The sequence below is a fragment of the Lonchura striata genome, chromosome 22, assembly GCF_050655825.1.
Source record: "Lonchura striata isolate lonStrDom1 chromosome 22, ASM5065582v1, whole genome shotgun sequence".
Taxonomy (NCBI): Eukaryota; Metazoa; Chordata; class Aves; order Passeriformes; family Estrildidae; genus Lonchura; species Lonchura striata.
In genome coordinates this window covers 3,714,071-3,738,175 of record NC_140724.1, presented here as the reverse complement: position 1 = coordinate 3,738,175, position 24,105 = coordinate 3,714,071, and the positions used below count along the sequence as shown (strand labels likewise).

At 54.3% G+C, this 24,105-nt stretch overlaps 1 protein-coding gene across 4 annotated transcripts; it reads right to left on the bottom strand.

Moving 5' to 3' along the window:
- Window positions 1-569: 569 nt before the first annotated feature.
- Window positions 570-17,737, bottom strand: SLC25A37 (solute carrier family 25 member 37). 4 transcript variants are annotated; one of them, XM_085559216.1, is made up of 4 exons: window positions 17,528-17,737; window positions 7,702-7,930; window positions 4,675-4,731; window positions 570-2,594 (listed from the first exon to the last, which is right to left on the bottom strand). In XM_085559216.1, exons 1-4 carry the CDS (start codon window positions 17,720-17,722, stop codon window positions 1,522-1,524), a joined length of 1,554 nt encoding a protein of 517 aa, XP_085415342.1. In that variant the 5' UTR covers window positions 17,723-17,737; the 3' UTR covers window positions 570-1,521. The 4 variants fall into 4 exon arrangements, with proteins under 4 accessions (XP_085415342.1, XP_085415343.1, XP_085415344.1 ...); XM_077789240.2 differs by having other exon boundaries at window positions 2,084-2,734; XM_085559217.1 differs by lacking the exon at window positions 7,702-7,930 and having other exon boundaries at window positions 17,496-17,709.
- Between the last annotated feature and the right edge of the window lie 6,368 nt (window positions 17,738-24,105).

The following is a 24,105-nucleotide window of genomic DNA, read 5'->3' as shown; positions in this document are numbered from 1 at the left end:
ATAAACTCCACTGGTCAGCTGTCCCACCCCATAAAAATGCACCTTTAGCAAGTTTCCATTGTAAAATCAGATTGGTTAAAAATCTACATTTTCAAGAGTTACCAAAAAAAAAAAATGGAATTGAGATTTGGGATTTTGGGATGCCCCGCGTGTTCCCAAAGCCATGTCCCCATTCCTTGTCCCCTCAAGGGTTTCCAAGTACCTTGACACCCAGAGGAGGAGCCAGGCCACCACCTGGGAAATTAAAGCCAATCTGGCCATAAAATCAGTGATTTTGGGTCTTCCTCACAGGAGGGAAGAACTGAGCCCTTTTTAAACAGCTTTGCACCCAGCTGTAAAAGCATTTTAAAACCACCCAACTGCCTACATAGAAAAATAAAGGATAAACATTATCCAGCTATTTTATATTTATATAAAATTAACTTCTGTGCCAGGACGTTTTTGTTTCTCTGCTGTAAAAAATAAAAAAAAAATAAAAAAAAAACAGTTTAGGTTGGATAACCTAAACCTTCAGCAAGGAGTAAACTCCATCTTCCATCTTATTTCCAGAAAAAAAGAGAAGCTTGTGATTTCACTGCTTCCAAATAAAGTTATTAAATAGATATATATTAATATCAAAGTCTGTATAAACTCTCTTTTTGTTGTTGTTTGAGGAAGAAAAAGGGGCACCCAGTGACCGGGAATCACAGGGGACACTGAGTGACTGGGAATTCTGGGGACACTGTGGGAATCCCAGGGACACCGTGGGAATCCCCAGGGACACTGAGTGACTGGGAATTCTGGGGACACTGTGGGAATTCCTGGGACACTGAGTGACCGGGAATTCTGGGGACACTGTGGGAATTCCTGGGACACTGAGTGACTGGGAATTCTGGGGACACTGTGGAATCCCCAGGGACACTGAGTGACTGGGAATTCTGGGGACACTGTGGGAATCCCAGGGACACTGAGTGACCAGGAATCCCCAGGGACACTGTGGAATCCCCAGGGACACTGAGTGACTGGGAATTCTGGGGACACTGTGGGAATCCCAGGGACACTGAGTGACAGGGACACTCGGTGACAGGGAATCCCCGGAATCCCCAGGGACACTTGGTGACCAGGAATCCCCAGGGACACTGTGGGAATCCCTGGGGACACTTGGTGACCAGGAATCACGGAGGACACTCAGTGACAGGGAATCCATGGAATCCCTGGGGACACTTGGTGACCAGGAATCACAGAGGACACTCAGTGACAGGGAATCCATGGAATCCCTGGGGACACCGAGTGACCAGGAATCACAGGGGACACTGAGTGACCGGGAATCCCCAGGGACACCATGGGAATGCCTGGGGACATTCCGTGATCAGGAATCCCTGGGGACACTTGGTGACCAGGAATCACCAGGGACACTGTGAGAATCCCTGGGGACACCATGGGAATCCCTGGGAACACTCGGTGACCGGGAATCCCTGGGGACATTCAGTGACAGGGAATCCCCAGGGACATGCCATGGGAATGCCTGGGGATACTCAGTGGTCAGGAATCCCTGGGGACACTCAGTGACAGGGAATCCCTGGGGACACTCGTAGGGACACTCGGTGACAGGGAATCCCCGGAATCCCCGGGGACACTCAGTGACAGGGAATCCCCAGGGACACTCGGTGACAGGGAATCCCTGGGGACACTCAGTGACAGGGAATCCCCGGAATCCCCGGGGACACTCAGTGACAGGGAATCCCCGGAATCCCTGGGGACACTCAGTGACAGGGAATCCCCAGGGACACTCGGTGACAGGGAATCCCTGGAGACACTCAGTGACAGGGAATCCCCGGGGACACTCGGTGACAGGGAATCCCTGGAATCCCCGGGGACACTCGGTGACAGGGAATCCCCGGGGACACTCGGTGACAGGGAATCCCCGGAATCCCCGGGACACTCAGTGACAGGGAATCCCCGGGGACACTCAGTGACAGGGAATCCCCGGAATCCCTGGAGACACTCAGTGACAGGGAATCCCCGGGGACACTCAGTGACAGGGAATCCCCAGGGACACTCGGTGACAGGGAATCCCCGGGGACACTCGGTGACAGGGAATCCCTGGAATCCCCGGGGACACTCGGTGACCGAGCACCCCGGGAACCACAGGCAGGGAGATTTGGAGCCGTGAATCCAGCAGAATTCCAGCTGGGCTGGCTGGGAGGAGGCCGGGGGCGGCTCCCGCTCCTCTCTCACGAGGACGATTTCTTCTCCAGCGCGTGCTTGGTGAGGAAGTACTTGAAGAACTCGTACACGGACCAGGCGATGGCCGTGGAGGGCATCTGGTAAATGACCCGAGCCTGGACGCCTTTGAAGAAGCCGGGCAGCCCTCCCAGCTGGTACACGGTGCTGAAGGCGTTGGCCATGCCCGACAGGTGCCCCTTGATCTTGAGGGAGCTCAGGGCCGTGTTCTCCTGCGTGTTGAGCAGCGTCTTGCACACGTCCAGGGGCGTGGTGGCGGCGGCGGCCACGGCTCCGGCCACGGCGCCGGCCACGATGTGGGACTGGGGCTGGTAGTGGCGGTGGGGGTTCAGGTGCTCCTGCACCAGCTCGTAGGTGATGAAGTGGATGGCCTGGAAGGGCACGTTCATGGTCAGCTGCGTGGTGTAGCTGCGGTAGAAGGCTCCAAAGCCCTCGGTCCTCTGCACCGTCCGCACGCAGCCCAGCACCGACGTGTACGGAGAGTTGAACATCTGCAGCCTCTGCTTCACCACTGCTCGGGGACAGCGTGGGGACAGGGACACTGCTCAGCTGGGCTCAGCTGGAACAGCCCCGGCCTCCCTTCCCAATCCAAACCGACCCCCTGAGCTGGGGACAGGAATGGGGACAGGGACACTGCTCAGCTGGCACAGCCCCGGCCTCCCTTCCCCACCCAAACTGATCCCCCTGAGCTGGGGACAGGAATGGGGACAGGGACACTGCTCAGCTGGCACAGCCCTGACCTCCCTTCCCCACCCAAACTGATCCCCCTGAGCTGGGGACAGCGTGGGGACAGGGACACAGCTCAGCTGGGCTCAGCTGGCACAGCCCTGGCCTCCCTTCCCCACCCAAACTGATCCCCCTGAGCTGGGGACAGCGTGGGGACAGGGACACTGCTCAGCTGGGCTCAGCTGGAACAGCCCTGGCCTCCCTTCCCCACCCAAACTGATCCCCCTGAGCTGGGGACAGGAATGGGGACAGGGACACAGCTCAGCTGGCACAGCCCTGACCTCCCTTCCCAATCCAAACTGATCCCCCTGAGCTGGGGACAGTGTGGGGACAGGGACACTGCTCAGCTGGGCTCAGCTGGAACAGCCCTGACCTCCCTTCCCAATCCAAACCGACCCCCTGAGCTGGGGACAGCGTGGGGACAGGGACACTGCTCAGCTGGGCTCAGCTGGCACAGCCCTGACCTCCCTTCCCAATCCAAACTGATCCCCCTGAGCTGGGGACAGGAATGGGGACAGGGACACTGCTCAGCTGGCACAGCCCTGACCTCCCTTCCCAATCCAAACTGATCCCCCTGAGCTGCCCAGTGCCCCCAGAATTTGGGACAGGAATGGGGACAGGAATGGGGACAGGGACACTGCTGATCTGTGGGGTCAGGTCTGGCTGGCACAGCCCCCAGAGTGATGCCAGGCCCAGCCCCAGCCTCCCTTCCCAATCCAAACCGACCCCCTGAGCTGCCCAGTGCCCCCAGAGCTCAGCACAGCTCACTTCCTAATGAACCCCTCTCCTCAGGCTTAATTAATGACCTTTTCGTTCTAATGAACCCCTCTCCTCAGGCAATTAATGACCCACTAGTTCTAATGAACTCCTCAGGGTTAATTAGTGACCCCACCAGTTCTAATGGACCCCTCTCCTCAGGGTTAATTAATGACCCACCAGTTCTAATGGACCCCTCTCCTCAGGGTTAATTAATGACCCTCAGCTCTCCCCATCAAGCCAGGTGCTCAGGCCCCTCGCTGGGGATGCACAGACCCAGCAGTGAGGGGGGAAGGTGGACTCACACCTGAGCATCACCTGGGGTGTCACACACCCCCTCAGCCTCCCTGGCCGGAGTGACTGCCACTGACTTGCAAGGCCAATTAATTTAAGTTATTTAATCAGGGTAGGATTAAAAGGATTTGATACACTGGAGGTTTCTCCTTCAGAGATTCCAGCTCTGGGCCCACTCAGCACAACCCAGTGACCCTGAGGAGCTGGGAGGTGACAGCACTGTCACTCGAGCTGCATTTTCCTGTTAATCCTCATTTTCCTGAGACCTTCTCCTGCCACTCCACCTGGCCAGGAACCTCACAGTCCCTCCGTGTGCTCGTCCAACAACTTGAGCTCAGCTTGCTTAGGCCAAAGCTTCAGGAAAACCAGAACCACTGCCCCAAGGAGCAGCAGAGCGGTGACAGTAAAGGTGACACCGTAAAGGTGACACCTCCCTGGAAAGCCCCAGGAGATCCAGGGATCAGTTAATTCCTCCTGGCTGCTCTGCCTCTCCTCCCCAGGGACAGAGGAACGAGGTCGCTGGCTTTGCTGCTGTTGGAGGTCTGGGGGCAGCCCTGGATTTCTTCCTGTTCGTGCCAAGGGGCAGAGGGAGAAGAGCCAGGAGGGATTTCTGGCCGGGCAGGGGCACTGAGGGTGTCCCAGAGGGAGCAGCGCTGCCCGGAATCCCGGGATTACCTTCGGCAGGATTCATCACGGCGTCGTGCAGCAGCGTGGCCGCGCTCCCCGCGATGCCTGCAAGGCAAGAGCAGCCCTGAGAACACAAACCCGGCTCCAGAGGCATCCCTGCGCCCAGGGGATCCACCCTGGGGATCCAGCCAGGGGATCCAGCCAGGGGATTCCAGCCAGGGATCCCACCCAGGGGGATCCAGCCAGGGGATCCCAGCCAGGGGGATCCAGCCAGGGGATCCAGCCAGGGGATCCCAGCCAAGGGGATCCCAGCCAGGGGGATCCAGCCAGGGGGATCCCAGCCAGGGGATCCCATCCCAGGGGATCCCATCCCAGGGGATCCCAGCCAGGGGGATCCAGCCAGGGGATCCAGCCAGGGGATCCCAGCCAAGGGGATCCCAGCCAGGGGGATCCAGCCAGGGGGATCCCAGCCAGGGGGATCCCAGCCAGGGGGATCCAGCCAGGGGGATCCAGCCAGGGGGATCCAGCCAGGGGGATCCAGCCAGGGGGATCCCAGCCAGGGGATCCCAGCCAGGGGATCCCAGCCAGGGGGATCCAGCCAGGGGATCCCAGCCAGGGGATTCCAGCCAGGGGGATCCAGCCAGGGGATCCCAGCCAGGGGATCCCATCCAGGGGGGAATCCCATCCATGGGAATTGCATCTGTGTGAATCCATCCGGGGGATCCCATCAGTGGGAATCCATCCAGGGGAATCCCACTCATATGGGATTCCATCCATGGGAATCCATTCAGAGGGATTGCATCTGTGGGGAATCCATCCATAGGGGAACCCTATCCAGAGGGGGATTCCATCCAGAGGGAGATCCCATCCAGAGGGGGATCCCATCCATGGGGGGATCCCATCCATGGGGGAACCCCATCCAGAGGGGGATCCCATCCATGGGGGGATCCCATCCATGGGGGGAATCCATCCATGGGGGAACCCCATCCATAGGGGGATCCCATCCATGTGGGGAATCCATCCATAGGGGGATCCCATCCATGGGGGAACCCCATCCAGAGGGGGATTCTATCCATAGGGGGATCCCATCCATGGGGGAACCCCATCCAGAGGGGGATTCTATCCATAGGGGGATCCCATCCATGGGGGAATCCCATCCATGTGGGGATTCCATCCATGGGGGAACCCCATCCAGAGGGGGATCCCATCCATGGGGGAACCCCATCCAGAGGGGGATTCTATCCATAGGGGGATCCCATCCATGTGGGGAACCCCATCCATGTGGGGAATCCATCCATGGGGGAACCCCATCCAGAGGGGGATTCTATCCATAGGGGGATCCCATCCATGGGGGAACCCCATCCAGAGGGGGATTCTATCCATAGGGGGATCCCATCCATGGGGGAATCCCATCCATGTGGGGATTCCATCCATGGGGGAACCCCATCCAGAGGGGGATCCCATCCATGGGGGAACCCCATCCAGAGGGGGATTCTATCCATAGGGGGATCCCATCCATGTGGGGAACCCCATCCATGTGGGGAATCCATCCATGGGGGAACCCCATCCAGAGGGGGATTCTATCCATAGGGGGATCCCATCCATGGGGGGATTCCATCCATGGGGGAACCCCATCCATAGGGGGATCCCATCCATGGGGGAACCCCATCCAGAGGGGGATTCTATCCATAGGGGGATCCCATCCATGGGGGAACCCCATCCTTTGGGGGATCCCATCCATGCTGAGGGAGGTGCCCTCACCCAGGTTCCCAGGGCAGGACCCCCAATCCCGCGAGAAGCCCAGACCCGCTCCCAGCCCCAGCTTTGCTCTCCCCAACAACTCCCGAGGATCCGTCGGCCCCAGACACCCGCGGCGCCTGAGCTGTGAGCAACGCTTCCCCTGCCCTCAGCACGGCCCTAATTAGGGATTTTCATCCCTTTACTCAGCCTGCTTTCCAAGCCTCAGAGCCCCGGCTGTGCCAAGCCCAGCCAGCCCTGACCCATCCCGAGGATCAGCCTCTCCAGCCACTCCTTCCCTTTGATGTTGCTCCCCACCTCCAATTCCCTCTTGCCCAAATGACTTTTTGGTCATTTCTCACAAAGCCACAGCTCTGATTTTCCTGTAGCTACTTGAAAGGCGAGCACAGGAATGTGTTCCTAGCAAAGAGCAGCCAGCAGAAGGGATTTTATTCTCTTCTCTGAGTTCCGTGACCCCACGGCAGATTCCCACCAGCACATCCCAGCAAAATCACGGGAATCTCCAGCACAAACCCTCTGGTAAAGCCCTGGCTGCTCAATTCCAGGCTTTCTGCTGCTATTGCTGCGTTTAAAAGTGAAATATTCCTGCTAAAAATTAAACAGGATGGAGGGATTTTTGGGATCTTGGATGTGCAAATTCCATGCTCCCAGGGACACCTGAATTCAAACCTCCAGAGGCTTCAATTTAAAATCACACCTTTAGGTGATACCTTCAAAGGTGGGACTTGATCCTGAAGATCTTTCCCAATTTTAAGGATTCCATGGCAATATAGGAACAGCACAGCTGCACCTGAACACCTTTTGCCCACTAAATTGATGATTTGTGCTGGAGTAATTTAAGATTAAATAAAATTTAGATTGGGGGGGCGCTTTTGCTCACTAAACTGATGATTTGTGCTGGAGTAATTTGAGATTAAATAAAATTTAGATTGGGGGGGCGCTTTTGCCCAGTAAATTGATGATTTGCGCTGGAGTAATTTGAGATTAAATAAGAATTTAGATTGGGGGGGCGCTTTTGCTCACTAAACTGATGATTTGTGCTGGAATAATTTGAGATTAAATAAAATTTAGATTGGGGGGGTGCTTTTGCCCAGTAAATTGATGATTTGTGCTGGGATAATTTGAGATTAAATAAGAATTTAGATTGGGGGGTGTTTCTGCTCACTAAACTGATGATTTGTGCTGGGATAATTTGAAATTAAATCAGAATTTAGGAATTTAGATTGGGAGGGACACCAGGCTGAGTGAGAAGCAAGCAAGGGACAGGTTGATAATCACAAATGGGTTTTTTTTTTTTAGGGCAAACCCCAAAAATACCATTGGCTAAGTGGCTGTTTCCTCCTGGCTGGAAAATATCACTGAGAGACTTTTTCATTTTCTCGTAGCAGGCGAAGTACAAGGCGTGGGCAGGGCCAGCCCCCAGCATGGTGACATTAATCCCTCGCAAAGGCCTCCAAAAGCCCTCGGTCAGCACCATCTTCTTGAGGGCTTCGTACACGCTCCTGTACTGGGCTTTGGGGTCCGGCTGCAGGCTCTGCATCCGTGTCTGCAACAAAGACACCAGGAGAGGAGAGCCCTCGGTTACCCAACCCCAGAGCTCCAAAATTCCCACAGCTCAGCCCCTGCACGGCCCTCGTTTAGCCTCTTTTTTAATTTCTCCTCCTGGATGGAGTCCACGCTCCCACCGCGGCACCCTCCTGGAGGGAATTGTGATGACCTCTGCTCTGCTTTATCCATGGAAAGCCCAAGGAATGAGGCTGCTCCGGAGAAATCCAGGGAAGGTTGTAATTTTCTGCTGCTTTCAACAGCCTGACTCTGCCCCAGCTTGCCCCTCCAGCAGTTTGGGACAGTTCCTAGAAGGGCGAGCTGGGAAAACTGGGAGCAGGCAATTCGGGAATCAGGAATTCCCTGAAAAGGAGAAAATGCAGAGCCAGTGACCCCCAGAGGCTCTGGGAGGTTCCTTGTCCCCGTTTTCCCCTCAGCTCCCGGTGATTTTCTCCCCCGAGGGTCTGCCAGGGAATTCCAGCTAAATTTCTGCCCCTCAGGAGGGCCTGGCAGGGAATTCCAGCTGCATTTCTGTCCCTCAGGAGGGCCTGGCAGGGAATTCCAGCTGCATTTCTGTCCCTCAGGAAGGCCTGGCACAGAATTCCAGCTGCATTTCTCCCCCTCAGGAGGGCCTGGCAGGGAATTCCAGCTAAATTTCTGTCCCTCAGGAGGGCCTGGCAGGGAATTCCAGCTGCATTTCTGTCCCTCAGGAGGACCAGGCAGGGAATTCCAGCTAAATTTCTGTCCCTCAGGAGGGCCTGGCAGGGAATTCCAGCTGCATTTCTGTCCCTCAGGAGGGACTGGCACAGAATTCCAGCTGCATTTCTGTCCCTCAGGAGGGACTGGCAGGGAATTCCAGCTGCATTTCTGCCCCTCAGGAGGGCCTGGCAGGGAATTCCAGCTGCATTTCTGTCCCTCAGGAGGGACTGGCAGGGAATTCCAGCTAAATTTCTGCCCCTCAGGAGGGCCTGGCACAGAATTCCAGCTGCATTTCTGCCCCTCAGGAAGGCCTGGCACAGAATTCCAGCTGCATTTCTGTCCCTCAGGAGGGACTGGCACAGAATTCCAGCTGCATTTCTGTCCCTCAGGAGGGACTACCAGGGAATTCCAGCTGCATTTCTGTCCCTGAGGAAGGCCTGGCACAGAATTCCAGCTGCATTTCTGTCCCTCAGGAGGGCCTGGCAGGGAATTCCAGCTGCATTTCTGCCCCTCAGGAGGACCAGGCAGGGAATTCCAGCTGCATTTCTGTCCCTCAGGAGGGACTACCAGGGAATTCCAGCTGCATTTCTGTCCCTCAGGAGGGCCTGGCAGGGAATTCCAGCTGCATTTCTGCCCCTCAGGAGGGACTGGCAGGGAATTCCAGCTGCATTCCTGTCCCTCAGGAGGGACTGGCAGGGAATTCCAGCTGCATTTCTGCCCCTCAGGAGGGCCTGGCACAGAATTCCAGCTGCATTTCTGTCCCTCAGGAGAGCCTGGCAGGGAATTCCAGCTGCATTTCTGTCCCTCAGGAAGGCCTGGCAGGGAATTCCAGCTGCATTTCTGCCCTTCAGGATTCTTTCTCGAACAGATTTTAAGCCAGCTGAGCTCCTGGCACCCAAACCTGCTCCAAAGCTCACTGCCACCACTTCATTCCACGATTTTCCCCTCGGGAAAATTCCTCGGAGCTCGTTCCAGGGCTCTGCAGGCAGCAGGACTCAAAGGCCTGGAGGTGACAATGACAACATGAGGGGCCCCAGGACCTCAATCAGCTCTGGGTAAAAAGTAAAAACCTCCACAGCCACCCCAGGAAATCCTGAGCAGCAGAATGCAGCAGATCCTTCCTGAATTCCCTGTGGAAAAGGTTAAACACAGACAGGCCACGGAGTCACAGCCCTGGAGGTGGCCAAGGCAGGCCTGGACGTGGCACTCAGTGCCCTGGGCTGGGGACAAGGTGGACATGGCTCACAGCAGGACTGGATGGCCTTGGAAGGCTTTTCCAACCTCAGGAATTCCATAATTCTGCAATTCCAGCCTATGGCTGAAACCATTGGAGCAGCCTCCAAACACCAGCGCTGCGACAGGCAAGCTCTGGAATTCCTGCTTTTCCAAGGAGAAGCTGCAGGAAGGATCCCTCCTCAGCAGGATCCCCTCCAGCTCGTCAAGCCCTTCATTAATTAATTCATTAATTAGCCAGGAGGCCACAAAGCAGCTCAGCCTTCCATAAAAACCTTTAAGGTTTGAACCTTGCAGCCCCCAAACCTCCTCCACACCCACTCTGTGAGCCCAAAGAAAAGACCAGAACTCACTTCAGGACTTTCACCCGAAATAATAAAACCAAGCTGGGTTTACTCAAGTCTAGACCAACCAAATTACGGAATTTACAGTAAATAAACTTTAAAAAACCTACAAATGTAGCCGGAATTTCAGACTCCAGCATCATCTGGTGATCATGAAAGGCATCACCCTCCACCAGGGAATTTGGCAGCCTCGTGCAAAGCTCCCTGCTCCACAGCACCACATTCCCTGGGAAAACTCCAAAGGAGCCCAAAAACTCAGGAAAATCCCCCAGGGAGGGCAGCACTGCACTGAATGAGCTCAGAATTTAAAAGCAGGTTTTATATCCACCACGCAAGCCCTCGTGGTGTCTGCACCTTCCCATCCTACAGAGGCTGCTCAGGATTTCGGGATGCTCCGGAGAAAATCCCAGTCTCATCCCAGTTTATCCCTGGCAGCAGCAGGTGACATTTATGTGCAGGATCAATGTGGTTTTGGGAAGTAAAAAAAACCCCAGTTTTTCCCCACTTTCACCCCAGCAGTTCCCATGAAGGAACAGAACCTCCTGTAGCTGTCAGGGCCACACACACCCCCAGGAAAATCAATTTACAGACACGCTGCTGCTGCAGCTTGGACAGGAACAGGCAGCTTTTCATGGAAAAGGGGTGTAAGGTGGTACAGCTCTCACGTGAGAATGGATAAATAACTTTTTTTTTTTTATTCTGGTGGATCTGAGTCACTCTGAAGGGGTTCAAAACTCACCCCACAGCCCAGAGGAGCCCACACAGGCTGCAGTTTGCATCAGCCACCATCACCTGTGGGTAGAACATGACTAACAGGCCAAGGAGCAGATAAAACCAGGACTAACTGCCCATAAAACCAGGACTAACTGCCCAAGGAATAACCAAAACCTGGGTAAAACAGGACTGACAGCCCAAGGAGCAGATAAAACCAGGACTAACTGCCCATAAAACCAGGACTAGCTGCCCATGGAATAACCAAAACCTGGGTAAAACAGGACAAGCAGCCCAAGGAGGAGATAAAACCAGGACTAACTGCCCAAGGAATAACCAAAACCTGGGTAAAACAGGACAAGCAGCCCAAGGAGGAGATAAAACCAGGACTAACTGCCCAAGCAATCACTAAAAACAGGACAAACAGCCCAAGGAATAACCAAAAGCAGGATTTAACAGGACTAACAGCCCAGGAACAGATAAAACCAGGACTAGCTGACCAAGGAATAACCAAAACCCAGGTTTAACAGGGCTAACAGCCCAGGAACAGATAAAACCACGACTAGCTGACCAAGGAATAACCAAAACCCAGGTCTAACATGACTAACAGCCAAGGAGCAGATAAAACCAGGATTCTGCAACCCAAGGAGTAGGCAAAAGCAGGATTCAAGAGGACAAACTACCCAAAGAATAAACAAAATCAAGAAAAACAATCCAAGCAATAACAAAAATCAGGATTGAATTGAACTAAAAGCCCGAGCAATAACCAAAATCCAGATTTAGGAGGACAAACTGCCCAAGCAATAACCAAAATCAGGATTTAGGAGGACAAACTGCCCAAGCAATAACCAAATCCAGATTTAGGAGGACAAACTGCTCAAGCAATAACCAAAATCAGGATATAGGAGGACAAACTGCCCAAGCAATAACCAAAATCAGGATATAGGAGGACAAACTGCCCAAGCAATAACCAAAATCAGGATATAGGAGGACAAACTGCCCAAGCAATAACCAAAATCAGGATATAGGAGGACAAACTGCCCAAGCAATAACCAAAATCAGGATTTAGGAGGACAAACTGCCCAAGCAATAACCAAAATCCAGATTTAGGAGGACAAAGAGCCCAAGTAATAACCAAAATCAGGATTTAGGAGGACAAACTGCCCAAGCAATAACCAAAATCAGGATTTAGGAGGACAAACTGCCCAAGCAATAACCAAAATCAGGATTTAGGAGGACAAACTGCCCAAGCAATAACCAAAATCCAGATTTAGGAGGACAAAGAGCCCAAGCAATAACCAAAATCAGGATTTAGGAGGACAAACTGCCCAAGCAATAACCAAAATCAGGATTTAGGAGGACAAACTGCCCAAGCAATAACCAAAATCAGGATTTAGGAGGACAAACTGCCCAAGCAATAACCAAAATCCAGATTTAGGAGGACAAACTGCCCAAGCAATAACCAAAATCAGGATTTAGGAGGACAAACTGCCCAAGCAATAACCAAAATCAGGATTTAGGAGGACAAAGAGCCCAAGCAATAACCAAAATCAGGATTTAGGAGGACAAACTGCCCAAGCAATAACCAAATCCAGATTTAGGAGGACAAACTGCTCAAGCAATAACCAAAATCAGGATTTAGGAGGACAAACTGCCCAAGCAATAACCAAAATCAGGATTTAGGAGGACAAACTGCCCAAGCAATAACCAAAATCAGGATTTAGGAGGACAAACTGCCCAAGCAATAACCAAAATCAGGATTTAGGAGGACAAAGAGCCCAAGCAATAACCAAAATCAGGATTTAGGAGGACAAACTGCCCAAGCAATAACCAAAATCAGGATTTAGGAGGACAAACTGCCCAAGCAATAACCAAAATCAGGATTTAGGAGGACAAAGAGCCCAAGCAATAACCAAAATCAGGATTTAGGAGGACAAACTGCCCAAGCAATAACCAGCCCAGGCTCTCCTGGGCGCCTGCTGCCGAGCCGCAGGCCTGGGGCTGGGAGCAGCTCTGTGGGAGGGAGCTGAAGTTTATCAGGGCTCCAGGAGATGATTTCCCCAGCTGGGCAGTGCCCCCAGCTCCTCTCACCTATCTGAAGCCACCAAGCAGCTCCTGGAGCCTCACCCCTGATAAGCAGCCAAGAAATTCTTCTCCACCTACTGCAATTAATCCCCATTGCATAAGGCAGCGGTGCAGGGCCAGCCAGGAGCGCCCTGCCTGTCCTGGCTGCAGTTTGGGCAGGAAAAAAACACCACCACAAGTGCCAGGGTCAGGTTGAGGCAGTTCCCTGCTCCTGGGGAAAAGCTCTGTCCTGCTGGATGCACTTTGGGAAGAGCCCCAGCCCTCCTGCATTACCCCAGTGTTGTTTTCTGGTTGGTTTTCACCCAAAATTGCCTCGCCCACGTCTCTGTTTTGCACATCCTGGCAGAGGGGCACTGCTTTGCCACCCTACAAACACCCTCAGACCTCGTCTGCCTTTTGTGTGGGGTTTCTTTATTTATTTTCTCTGAGCACAACATGCTTTTCCCGGGTTCATGTGACAGAGATGCACAAAGGGAGCACAAAATGGTTTTAGCAGGAAATCAGCAGCATTTCTGCAGGGATGCAGCACATCCTGCCAGCTGGGCAAGGCACGAGAGGCACAGGCCAGGCTCAAGCTCTGATCCCGAATTTTGGGGGAATTCAGTTCAAACAGGACAAGGCACAAGCCAGGCTCAAGCTCTGAACCCAAATTTTGGATGAGTTCAGTTTGAACAGGACAAGACACAAGCCAGGCTCAAGCTCTGATCCCGAATTTTGGGGGAACTCAGTTGGAACAGGACAAGGCACAAGCCAGGCTCAAGCTCTGAACCCAAATTTTGGATGAGTTCAGTTTGAACAGTAAAAGGCACAAGCCAGGCTTAAGCTCTGAACCCCAATTTTGGGGGTATTCAGTTGGAAGAGGACAAGGCACAAGCCAGGCTCAAGCTCTGAACCCAAATTTTGGGGGAATTCTGCTGGAACAGACAAGGCACAAGCCAGGCCCAGGCTCTGAACCCCAGTTTTGGATGAGTTCATCTGGAACAGGACAGGCACAAGCCAGGCTCAAGCTCTGAACAGTTTTGGGGGGATTCAGCTGGAACAGCCCCCAGATGAGCAGCACATCCATGGAAGGGGAGCAGAGGGTCAGTCCAGCAGGTTTATCCTGGAATTCCCAACATCCCAAAACTCCCCCACAGCTGGAGCATGAGGAACTGCTCCTCCTGGAGCAGCTGGAAATGGGGATGCAGAATCTCCCAGCACCAAACCCCAAAGAATCCACAGCCCTGCCTCCCTCAGATGCTCTGCTGTGCTTCCAGGACCTTTGTGACCACAGGGAAGCTCCAAAGGCAGGCCAGGTTTTCATGGAAAAGGGTTTTTTTGCTCCCTAGAGTCGCTGGGCACCCTCTGCAAGAAGGGAGGTGCCAGCCCTGCACGCCTCCAGTTTCTCCCCCCAGCAATTAATTAATCCCCAGGGGAGCAAAACTGTTCCTCACATCCCCAAGGGGAGCCCATCCTTCATTTCCACAGCTTTGGGAAAGCAGCTCTGGCAGAAAATTCACCCGATGGATCAGGGCAGGAGGAGGAGGCTCCAGGGAACCCTCCAAAAACTCCTTTTCTGCTGCCACTGGGAGTCCTTGACACGCTGATCCCTCCAGATCATCTGGGGATGGATCAGGGCTCCCAGCACAGCTGTTTGCAGCAGCCACAAGGAAAAACAAGACTCAGAAGTGTGAGAAACACCCTCAGCACCAGCAAAAAACCAGCCCAGGGTGTCCAAACAACCGGAGCTGAGGGGGAGAGGCAAAGTGCAGGAGAGGCTGCAGCTCATTTGCCTAATGGTAAAAAAAAAATTAAATTATTATTTATTACTCAACATTGGAAAGTAACAGGGAGGAAAAGAGCATAGATTGAAATTGGATATTGGGAAGGAATTCTTCCCTGTGAGGGAGGAAGGAGGGATGGAATTCCCAGAGGAGCTGGGGCTGTCCCTGGATCCCTGAAGTGTCCAAGGCCAGGCTGGAGCAGCCTGGAACAGTGGGAGATGTCCCTGCCCTGGGGTGGCCCCGGGGGATTTTAAGGTCCCTTCCCACCCAAACCATTGTGGGATTCTGTGACCCCATCAAGCTCAGGGGTTGTGCAAGTGTCTGCAGCAAACAATTCCCCAAATTACAACATTTTCAGTTTCTCTTTGGGAGGAAATGACTTGCTGGAACCCAGACAGGAGGAACCTCAGAGCAGGAGCTGCTCCTTCTGCACCTGCAGAAAAACCCAACCTCCTCCCACCTGGAACTCTGCCCCAGGAAGTCTCACTGAGGAAAAGCTTTGCTCCTTTTCTGCAGGTAAACTGAGACAGCCGAGTTATTATTGCAGACACCCACTACAAAAAAAACAAACCTCTTTAAGGATCCAAAACTCCCTTTTTTTGGGTCAGTCGCCACCTCTGCCCACAGCAGACAGGTGTGGGGGGAATCCCAGCGGGATTTCGCTCTGCCCCAGCACACAGGGCGACCCTGGCGGGGCTGTCCCCGCGTTCAGCAGCGTTTGATCCCCAGCCCCGGGCACAGCCCCGGCCCTGCGGCAGCCAGGGAAGGCACAACTCGGGGAGTTTTTGCTCCAAAGCGCCTCCCCCTCGCTCCAGGAAGCCGGGCACCGCTTTCATTTCTGGCTCTGCTGGCCCCGCCGAGGAAAAGAACTGCAGAATTCCGGAGGGACAACACCCGCCCAGCTGGGCACAGAACACCACCTCATTTGTTGGTGCCACGCTCAAGGTGGGCACCAACCCCACATCCCAAATCTGTGAATCTGTGAGCCAGGGACAGACCCAGAGGGAAAACAGGGCAAAAAAAAAAAGCAGGGATATTTCCCTGGAGTGCTTGTAACACTGGCAGAATCTGCAAAAGCCAAAGCATTTCCTCTTCTCTGCTCTTTCTGCTCTTTCAGGGAACCGTGGACGAGAAGGAGAAGGGATTGCAACATCTCGTGATTCATCCACGCCAGCATCGAGGGAGTTGGGCTTTTCCCAGCTTTCCCTCTTCTTTTGAAGGCCCTACAGCAGCAAACTGGCAGGGCAGAGGGAGGAAATATCCTTCGGGATGATTCCCACACTCTGGAGACGCTGGGAAGCCTTCCCTGAGCGTGCTCGGGCATCATCATCAGCTCCAAAATCCAGCGGGCAGCTCCGCTTCAAACACCCAACAAAGCCACTCGCCCATCCCAGCGCGGCCACACCGCCCCATCCCAGCAGCTGAACTGGGATTTCCAACGCTCCGGGAGGGAAAAGCTCCCCAGGGAGCTCCCGATCCGGCTCCAGGCCAGCCGGGCACGGGTGGCACAGGGCTGGCATCGCCCGGGCCAGGGAGCAGCACTGGGAAAGAGCCACCTTTGCACCAAAGCTCCCCGGGGCTGCGGGACCCAGAGCCAGCGGGGATTTGGGGGTGACACCTCGGGGACCTGTCCCGGGAACCTCGCACACCCCAACATTCCATGGACACCTCCCCCCAACATTCCATGGACACTACCCCCCAACATTCCATGGACACTTCCCCCCACAAGCGCACCCCAAAATTCCATGGACACTTCCCCCCAACATTCCACGGACATTTCTCCCCAACATTCCATGGACACATCTCCCCACCATTCTATGGATACTTTCTTACACGTGCACCCCAACATTCCATGGATACTTCTCCCCACCCTTCCATGGACACTTTCCCACACGTCCACCCCAACATTCCATGGACACTTTCCCCCACAAGCGCACCCCAACATTCCATGGACACTTCCCCCCAACATTCCATGGACACATCTCCCCACCATTCCACGGACACTTTCCCACACGTGCACCCCAACATTCATTCCACGGACACTTTGCCCATCTGCACCCCACAATTCCTTACACATCCCCTCCACGCTCTCCCTCCCTTACAACCCAATTCGCAGATTTTCCTCCCTTGCACCCCAAAAACTCCTACACGTGCCTGACACCCCAACAACCCCTTGAACCTCCAGTGCTTCTTTCACTCCAACGACTTTTCACACACTTCCCTTGGCACCTCAACAGCTCCTTGCACACCCTTTACACCTGCCTGCTTCTTGCACCCCGAAACCCTGTTCTCTCCCCTCCTTGCACACCCTTTACACCTGCCTGCTTCTTGCACCCCAAAATCTGTTCTCTCCCCTCCTTGCACACCCTTTACACCTGCCTGCTTCTTGCACCCCAAAATCTGTTCTCTCCCCTCCTTGCACACCCTTTACACCTGCCTGCTTCTGGCACCCCAAAACCCTCTGTTCTCTCCCCTCTTTGCACACCTTTACACCTGCCCGCTTCTGGCACCCCAAAACCCTCTGTTCTCTCCCCTCTTTGCACACCTTTACACCTGCCCGCTTCTGGCACCCCAAAACCCTCTGTTCTCTCCCCTCTTTGCACACCTTTAACACCTGCCCGCTTCTGGCACCCCGAAACCCCTTGCACACTCCTGTCCTCTCCCATCCTCGCACCCCCAGCACTTTCAGCCCCCAGCATCCCCGGCACACCCCGGACCGCCCCGTGCCCACCTCCCCGGCCGCTCGCCGCCGTCCCCGCGCACCTTGACCGAGTCCACGGGGTACATGATGGTGTGCTCCATGATCCCCGCCACCGCCCCGGCCACCATGTGCGTGCCGAGCGCGACGCCGCTGGGCAGGCTCTCGTAGTCATCGCTCTCCATCAGCCCGGCGGCGGCGGGGGGCCCGGGGCCCGGCGGGGCGGCGGCGCTGCCCGCCATGGCGCAGCTCAGCTCCATGGGCCGGCAGCGGGGACGCGGGCCGGGCCGGGCCGGGGTCGCCGGTACCGGGCTGGGGACGGGACCCCGGGACCGGGACCGGGCTGGGGGGGCACTGGGACCGCGCGCCGCCCAACCTCCTTTAAAGCCGCGCTCGCCACGCCCATCCCGGCCTCACCAATCAGCGCGGCGCGCATCCGTGACATCCCCGGGCGGGAAAATGATTGGCAGGGATGTTAACCAATAGAAGGCGAGAAGCGGGAGGCGGAGGGTTGCGATTGGGTGGGGTTGTGGTGGGTGGGTGGGGCGTAGCCGTGAGGGGAGCTGTGGTGCGGCACCGCCGCTGAGGGGACGCGGCCGTGCCGCCCGTAACTGTCATCGGCAGCGGCGGCGGCTTGTCCGCCTGAGGGGGGGGAGCCGTGCTCATCCTGAGGGGGAGAGCCGTGCTCACCTGAGGGGGGGGAGCCGTGCTCATCCTGAGGGGGAGAGCCGTGCTCACCCTGAGGGGGGAGAGCCGTGCTCACCCTGATGGAGGAGAGCCGTGCTCACCTGAGGGGGAGAGCTGCGCAGGAAGAAAGGGGAGATTTAGCCATTCCTGTTGTCGGAGGGGCTTTTGGTCGCCCCTGCATGGTGGCACGGCTGGGACATCCCTGGGAGAACGGGGCCGCCCCTCAAAGTTCGCACCCAGCCCTTGTGTAGGGGTGTCCCCCCTGCAGGCACCAGGGCAGACCTGGAGATGGAGGTGCCATGGGCAAAAGGGCTGTTTTCCCTGCAGGGTCCCCGAAGCAGCCCCAAATTGTGCCCAAAGCAGCCCCAGATTGTGCCCAGAGCAGCCCTAAACTGTCCCTGAAGCAGCCCCAAATTGTGCCCAGAGCAGCCCCAAATTGTGCCCAAAGAAGCCCCAAAATGTTCCCAAAGCAGCCCTAATTGGTCCTCAAAGAAGCCCCAAACTGTGCCCAAACCAGCCCGAAATTGTCCCCAAACCAGCCCCAAATTGTGCCCAAAGCAGCCCCAAACTGTCCCTGAAGCAGCCCCAAATTGTGCCCAAATTGCCCCTGTAGCAGCCCCAGATTGTCCCCGAAGCAGCCCCAAATTGACCTCAAAGCAGCCCCAAATTGTGCCCAAACCAACCCCAAATTGTCCTCAAAGCAGCTCCAAATTGTGCCCAAAGAAATCTGAAATTGTCCCCAAAGCAGCCCCAAACTGTCCCTGAAGCAGCCCCAAACTGTCCCCAAACCAACCCCAAACTTACCCCAAACCAGTCCCAAATTGTCCCCAAACCAGTCCCAAATTGTCCCCAAACCAGTCCCAAATTGTCCCCAAACCAACCCCAAATTGTCCCCAAACCAACCCCAAATTGTCCCCAAACCAACCCCAAATTGTCCCCAAACCAGTCCCAAATTGTCCCCAAACCAGTCCCAAATTGTCCCCAAACCAACCCCAAACTTACCCCAAACCAACCCCAAATTGTCCCCAAACCAGTCCCAAGCTGTCCCCAAAGCAGCATCCCCTTCCCTCCCTGCAGACCCCACTCCTTGTGAGGGGGAGGAACGAGCTCCCCTCGTGCCCCTGCTCCCCAAAACTCTTCCTTCATGTTTTCCACGATTCCACCACAAAACCAACCCAAGCCGGGTGAATTTGGTGCTCTCCGGGAGAAGGAGGCAAAGTCTTTGTGGCCCAGGGAGCAACGCTGACTTTTTATTTCATTCCTCTCCAAAGGACAATTTGGAATTCGACCTTGCAGGGAAGGAGGTGTTGCGTGAACTCAACTCAAGGTTAACCATTCCCATGATACTGCAGGACAATTTATTGCTGTGTGGGCCTTGGGAAGGAGGAAAACCATCCTCAGAGCCTGGAAAAAGGAGGAAAATAAAGCGTTTGGTTTGGAAATGAGGTGAGAAAATCCAGGTGTGGTCACATCCTGGGTACCTGGAGAGGCGCTGGGGGCAGCATGAGCTGTTCTCCTTCCTCTTTGCCTTAGTTGTGCTGGGAATTCTCTGTTCCCCGTGGGAACACGCAGCTGCTGGAGAAAATAGCAATAAATTACATTGTCACGCATGGGACTCACTCCTGATTGATTCTGGGGACCTGGCAGCATTTCCTGCGCTTGGCAAAACACTTGTGCAGGATGTGGGAGAGCTGGAGGTGACAGCCAGCTGCTGTCCCCGGGTGTCCCAGCCATCCCCCATCCCTGAGCCCGGAAACTCAACCTGTGCGAAGCTGGGAGCGTAAAACCCTTCCACAACACAGAATTACCCCAGGAACTGCTTAAATCTCCCCTTCTTGCCCTCTGGGAGAAGCCAGGGGATTATCACACCTTTATTTCCTTGGAGAGAGACCAAGCCCGTGCTGCTGGCAGGCTTTGTCACTGTGTTTTCCACACGAAATGACATTTGAAGCTGGAGAGCCACATCCACACCCGTAATTCCAGCAGGAGCCACGATTCCCAGACCACACCGGGCACAGGAACTTCCCTTTCTGCAATCCAAGGAAATAAAACTGGCAGGGACACATTTCCCAGGATTGCTCCACAGGGTTTATCGAGGTTTTCCTCTCCTTGAGCAAGAACTTTAATCTCCTTCCCATGCCTCTGGCAGGGCAGGGAGAGGGAATTAGAGTCACCTTAATGAGCCCTTTCTCCTGCTCTCTCAGGTGTTGCTCCCTGATAATGACCTGGAGCAGGCTGGAATTCTGCTTCCAGGTTATATTTTAACCCTGGAGCGGTGCCATGAAGAATCCTTCTGCTCCAAAGCTCGGCTGCCACAGCAGGGGCTTAGCCTGAGGGCTTTCCCTGTGTTCTGGGGATGGGATTAGCCATGATTTCTGCCAGGGAAATGGGGCAGACAGGTGTGGGAGATGAATTTCTAGAAAATGGTTAAAGTTTAATAGAAGATTCACATCACAGGCATAGGTTGTGGCCAGGAAAAGGTGGATGTCTGCCATCCCTGGGCAAAAGGAGCTCAGCTCCCCTAAAAAAGCTTCCTTTGAGACCAGGCTTGGGCAAGGATTCTCTCACTCCTCCCTTCCCACCCTCTGCTCCCTGCATCCCATCCTGGAGCTCCCCAGGGCTGGGGGTCCCTGGCTGCTCCAGGAGCCCCAAATTCCTTGGGAGCAGGGGAACAGGGAAGGGCAGAGCTAAACCACATTTGGGCTGCAGCAGCCTCAGCCCGGGAGTGTCCAGGGCCACATTGGATGGGCTTGGAGTGACCTGGGATAGTGGCAGGTGTCCCAGGGGTGGAGCTGGATGGGATTTCAGGTCCTTCCCACCCAAACCATTCCAGGATTTTGTTTTCCCATCCCTCTGCAGGTGCTGCAGGAACAGCCCTGGACATTGGGAATTTGCTGGGCAGGAGAGCCCGGAGGGACAGAACCCAGGGCATGGCTTCCACTGCCAGAGAGCAGGGTTGGGTAGGATTTTGGGAAGGGATTCCTGCCTGGGAGGGTGGGATGGGCTGGGATGGAATTCCCAGAGCAGCTGTGGCTGCCCTGGATCCTTGGCAGTGCCCAAGGCCAGGCTGGAGCACCTGGGACAGTGGGAGATGCTGGGGGTGGAAGTGGATGGGATTTAAGCACCTTCCCACCCAATCCATTCCATGAATCCACATCTTTTTGACTCACACCCCAGCAAGTCGCAGCAGAATCCCCAAAATTCACCCTCCTTCTTCTGTGCCAGCAGTCAAAATCAATCCAGGGCTCAGCCACAGACCCAAGGCTGGCCCAGCCCTGCCTGGAGCAGCTGTGGGACAGCAGGAGCAGAGCCCCGTGCCAGGAATTTCAGGAGCAAGGAGGAATCAGCCGGCAGGGGAGGGCTCCTGGTGGGCTGGGCAGCACCCCCAGCCCCTCCCAGCTGATAAGGGGCACCTGGAGCTCCTTATCCAAGCCCTCCCCACTTATCCAAGCCCTCACCACGCAGGAGGTGCCAGCCCCAGCGGCTGCACCCAGGCTGATAAGGCAGCAGTGCCCAGCTGCGAGGTGGGCACCCAAATTGGGCTTTATCTCCCGCACCCAGGGGTTTGTATTTACATTTTTTTTTATTCTGCAAATCTCCAGCTTCTCTAACAGCTGAGCAGCACCTGGCTCAGGGGGTTTATCCTTCCCACCACCAGCTCGGGGCTGCCCTGGCAGCTGCCAAAGCCACCGAGCAGCAAATTCAAAGTTATTTTGTTCAAAAAATATTAAAAAAAAAATTTAAAAATTGGCATGTTCACCATCAGATATCAGTGGTTTTCTTCCCTGGCATGGAATTCCCAGGGAAGTTGTGGCTCCTCCATCCCTGGAAGTGTCCAAGGCCAGTTTGGAGCACCCTGGGGTGGTGGAACCCTGCCCATGGATGATTTGAAGGTCTCTCCCAGCCCAAACCATTCCATGATTTTTAATGTGGAAAGGGAAAAGCCCCGGGTTTGTGGCATTTTATAAAGGCTTCAGAAGAGGGATCAGAGCAAATATAAATGGTTGATTTGATTTTAATCTTATTTGCAGCACAGCCAGCTGGAATTTTATGTCCTCACAGCTTTTTTTGATAAGTTTGGGTGCCAGATCCTCATCAGAAAGACACATTCCATGTGGGAATATATTCCCCATCCCACAGGACATGGACCAGCCCTCTCCCAGCACATCTCAGCCCCATCCTCACTTAGAAACACACAAAATGTCCCAAAATACAAATTCAACCCCGAGTCTGCACCTCTTTCCCAGCCCCAAAATAAAAATTTAACTCTGAGTCTGCACCTCTTTCCCAAACCCATCCTGAGCTCCAAGGCCGTGCCAGCCTCAGGAGATCCCTGGATCCTCCTGGGAATGGAGAGCCACAGGGAGATTCATCTGCTTGGAAACCTGACGTGTCCCAGTTATTTTTTTATCTTTATATTTGCAAACTCCAGGAATACAAACAAACATTTCTGTTTTGTCTTCGGGGTGACCTGACCCACTTTGGGAGCAGCAGCCCCTGGTTTGAAGCCTCCATGAGGTGCTGGTGCTGGGATCAGTGCTGGAAAATCACAGAAATCAGGAATTCCTGTCTGCTACAAGCTCAGGGTAAGGATTGATGCACGTGAGGAGATGGTGTTGGAATCAGTGTTGGAAAATCATGGAAAACGGGAATTTATGTCTGCTACAAGCTCAGGGTAAGGATTTATGCACCTTTTAGCCCCCAAAATGTGGCGGAGCCTACCAGAATAAAACAATTTGATTGTGTAGGCAGAGGAAAGCAGTTCTGCTGTTGGGATTGGTGCTGGAAAATCACAGAAAACAGGAATTCCTGCCCTGCTACAAACTCAGGGTAGGGATTGATGCACTAGAGGTGCTGGTGTTGGGATTGGTGCTGGAAAATAATGGAAAACAGGAATTTCTGTCTGCTACAAGCTCAGGGTGAGGATTAATGCACTAGAGGTGCTGGTGTTGGGATTGGTGCTGGAAAATCATGGAAAACAGGAATTTCTTTATTCTACAAGCTCAGGGTGAGGATTAATGCACTTTTTAGCCCAAAAAAGTGGTGGAGCCCACCAGAATGAAACAATTTGACCCTGTAGGCATTCTCAGCTTTAACCACATTCCTGAACTTTTTTCGGCACAGGGAGATTCACCAGCAAAGGAATCATGCAGAACCGAGCCCTGCTGGTTCTCCAGGGGTTCTTCCAGCCCCAGCCCATCCCAAATTGGGAGAAGGCAGCGCTGGAGCTCCCCCGGAGCCAGGCACGGAGCCGAGTTCAAGGTGTGACTCCCGGAATTTCACAAAACCTGACCCCATTCCCCTCCCCGAGCGGCGCGGGGAGAGGCAGAGCCCGCCGCGTGTAATTCAAGCTGCTTTGGGATTATTTCCTGCACCAAAGCTTTTTGTTGTTTTGTTGGAGTTTTTTTGTTTTTTCTTTCCTCTCCCCAACTCGCTTTTCTGGTTTGGAGCCCTGCGGGAACAATGGGAGGCGCTGCTGGAGGTGATTTTGGGAGGTTCTGAGCAGAGGAGGCTGCGAGGAGCCCGCGGGGCTGGAGCTCCTGGGTTTGTCCTGCCTTTGTTTCCAGCACTCAGCAAAATCTCCTTATTCCTTTTCTTTTTCCTTTCCCTATTCCTTTCCCCTTCCCTTTTCCTTATTCCTTTTCTTTTTCCTTTTCCTATTTCTTTCCCCTTCCCTTTTCTTTTCCTTATTCCTTTCCCCTTTCTGTATTCCTTTTCTTATTCTTTTCCATATTCCTCTACCCTTCCCTTTATCCTTCTTTCTCCTTTCCCCTCTCTTTTATTTTCCTTATTCCTTTCCCTTTTCCTTATTCCTTTTCTTTTTCCTTTCCTTATTTCTTATTCTGTTCCCCTTTCCCTTCTCTTTTCAACTTTCCTTTCCCCTTCCCTTTTTCCTTTCCCCTTCAAATTTTCCTTCCTTTTTTCTTTTCCCTTTCCCTTTTTCCTTCCCTTTTTC

What these genes read in the sequence shown, in the direction of transcription:
- SLC25A37 (XM_085559216.1), bottom strand. Translation starts at nt 17,722, where the DNA reads ATGGAGCTGAGCTGCGCCATGGCGGGCAGCGCCGCCGCCCCGCCGGGC. An exon ending in ACCCCGTGGACTCGGTCAAG is followed by an intron (nt 7,931 to 17,527) that starts GTGCGCGGGGAC and finishes TCTTTGTTGCAG; the next exon opens with ACACGGATGCAGAGCCTGCA. An exon ending in CGTGATGAATCCTGCCGAAG is followed by an intron (nt 2,595 to 4,674) that starts GTAATCCCGGGA and finishes GTGCCCTTCCAG; the next exon opens with GCCATCCACTTCATCACCTA.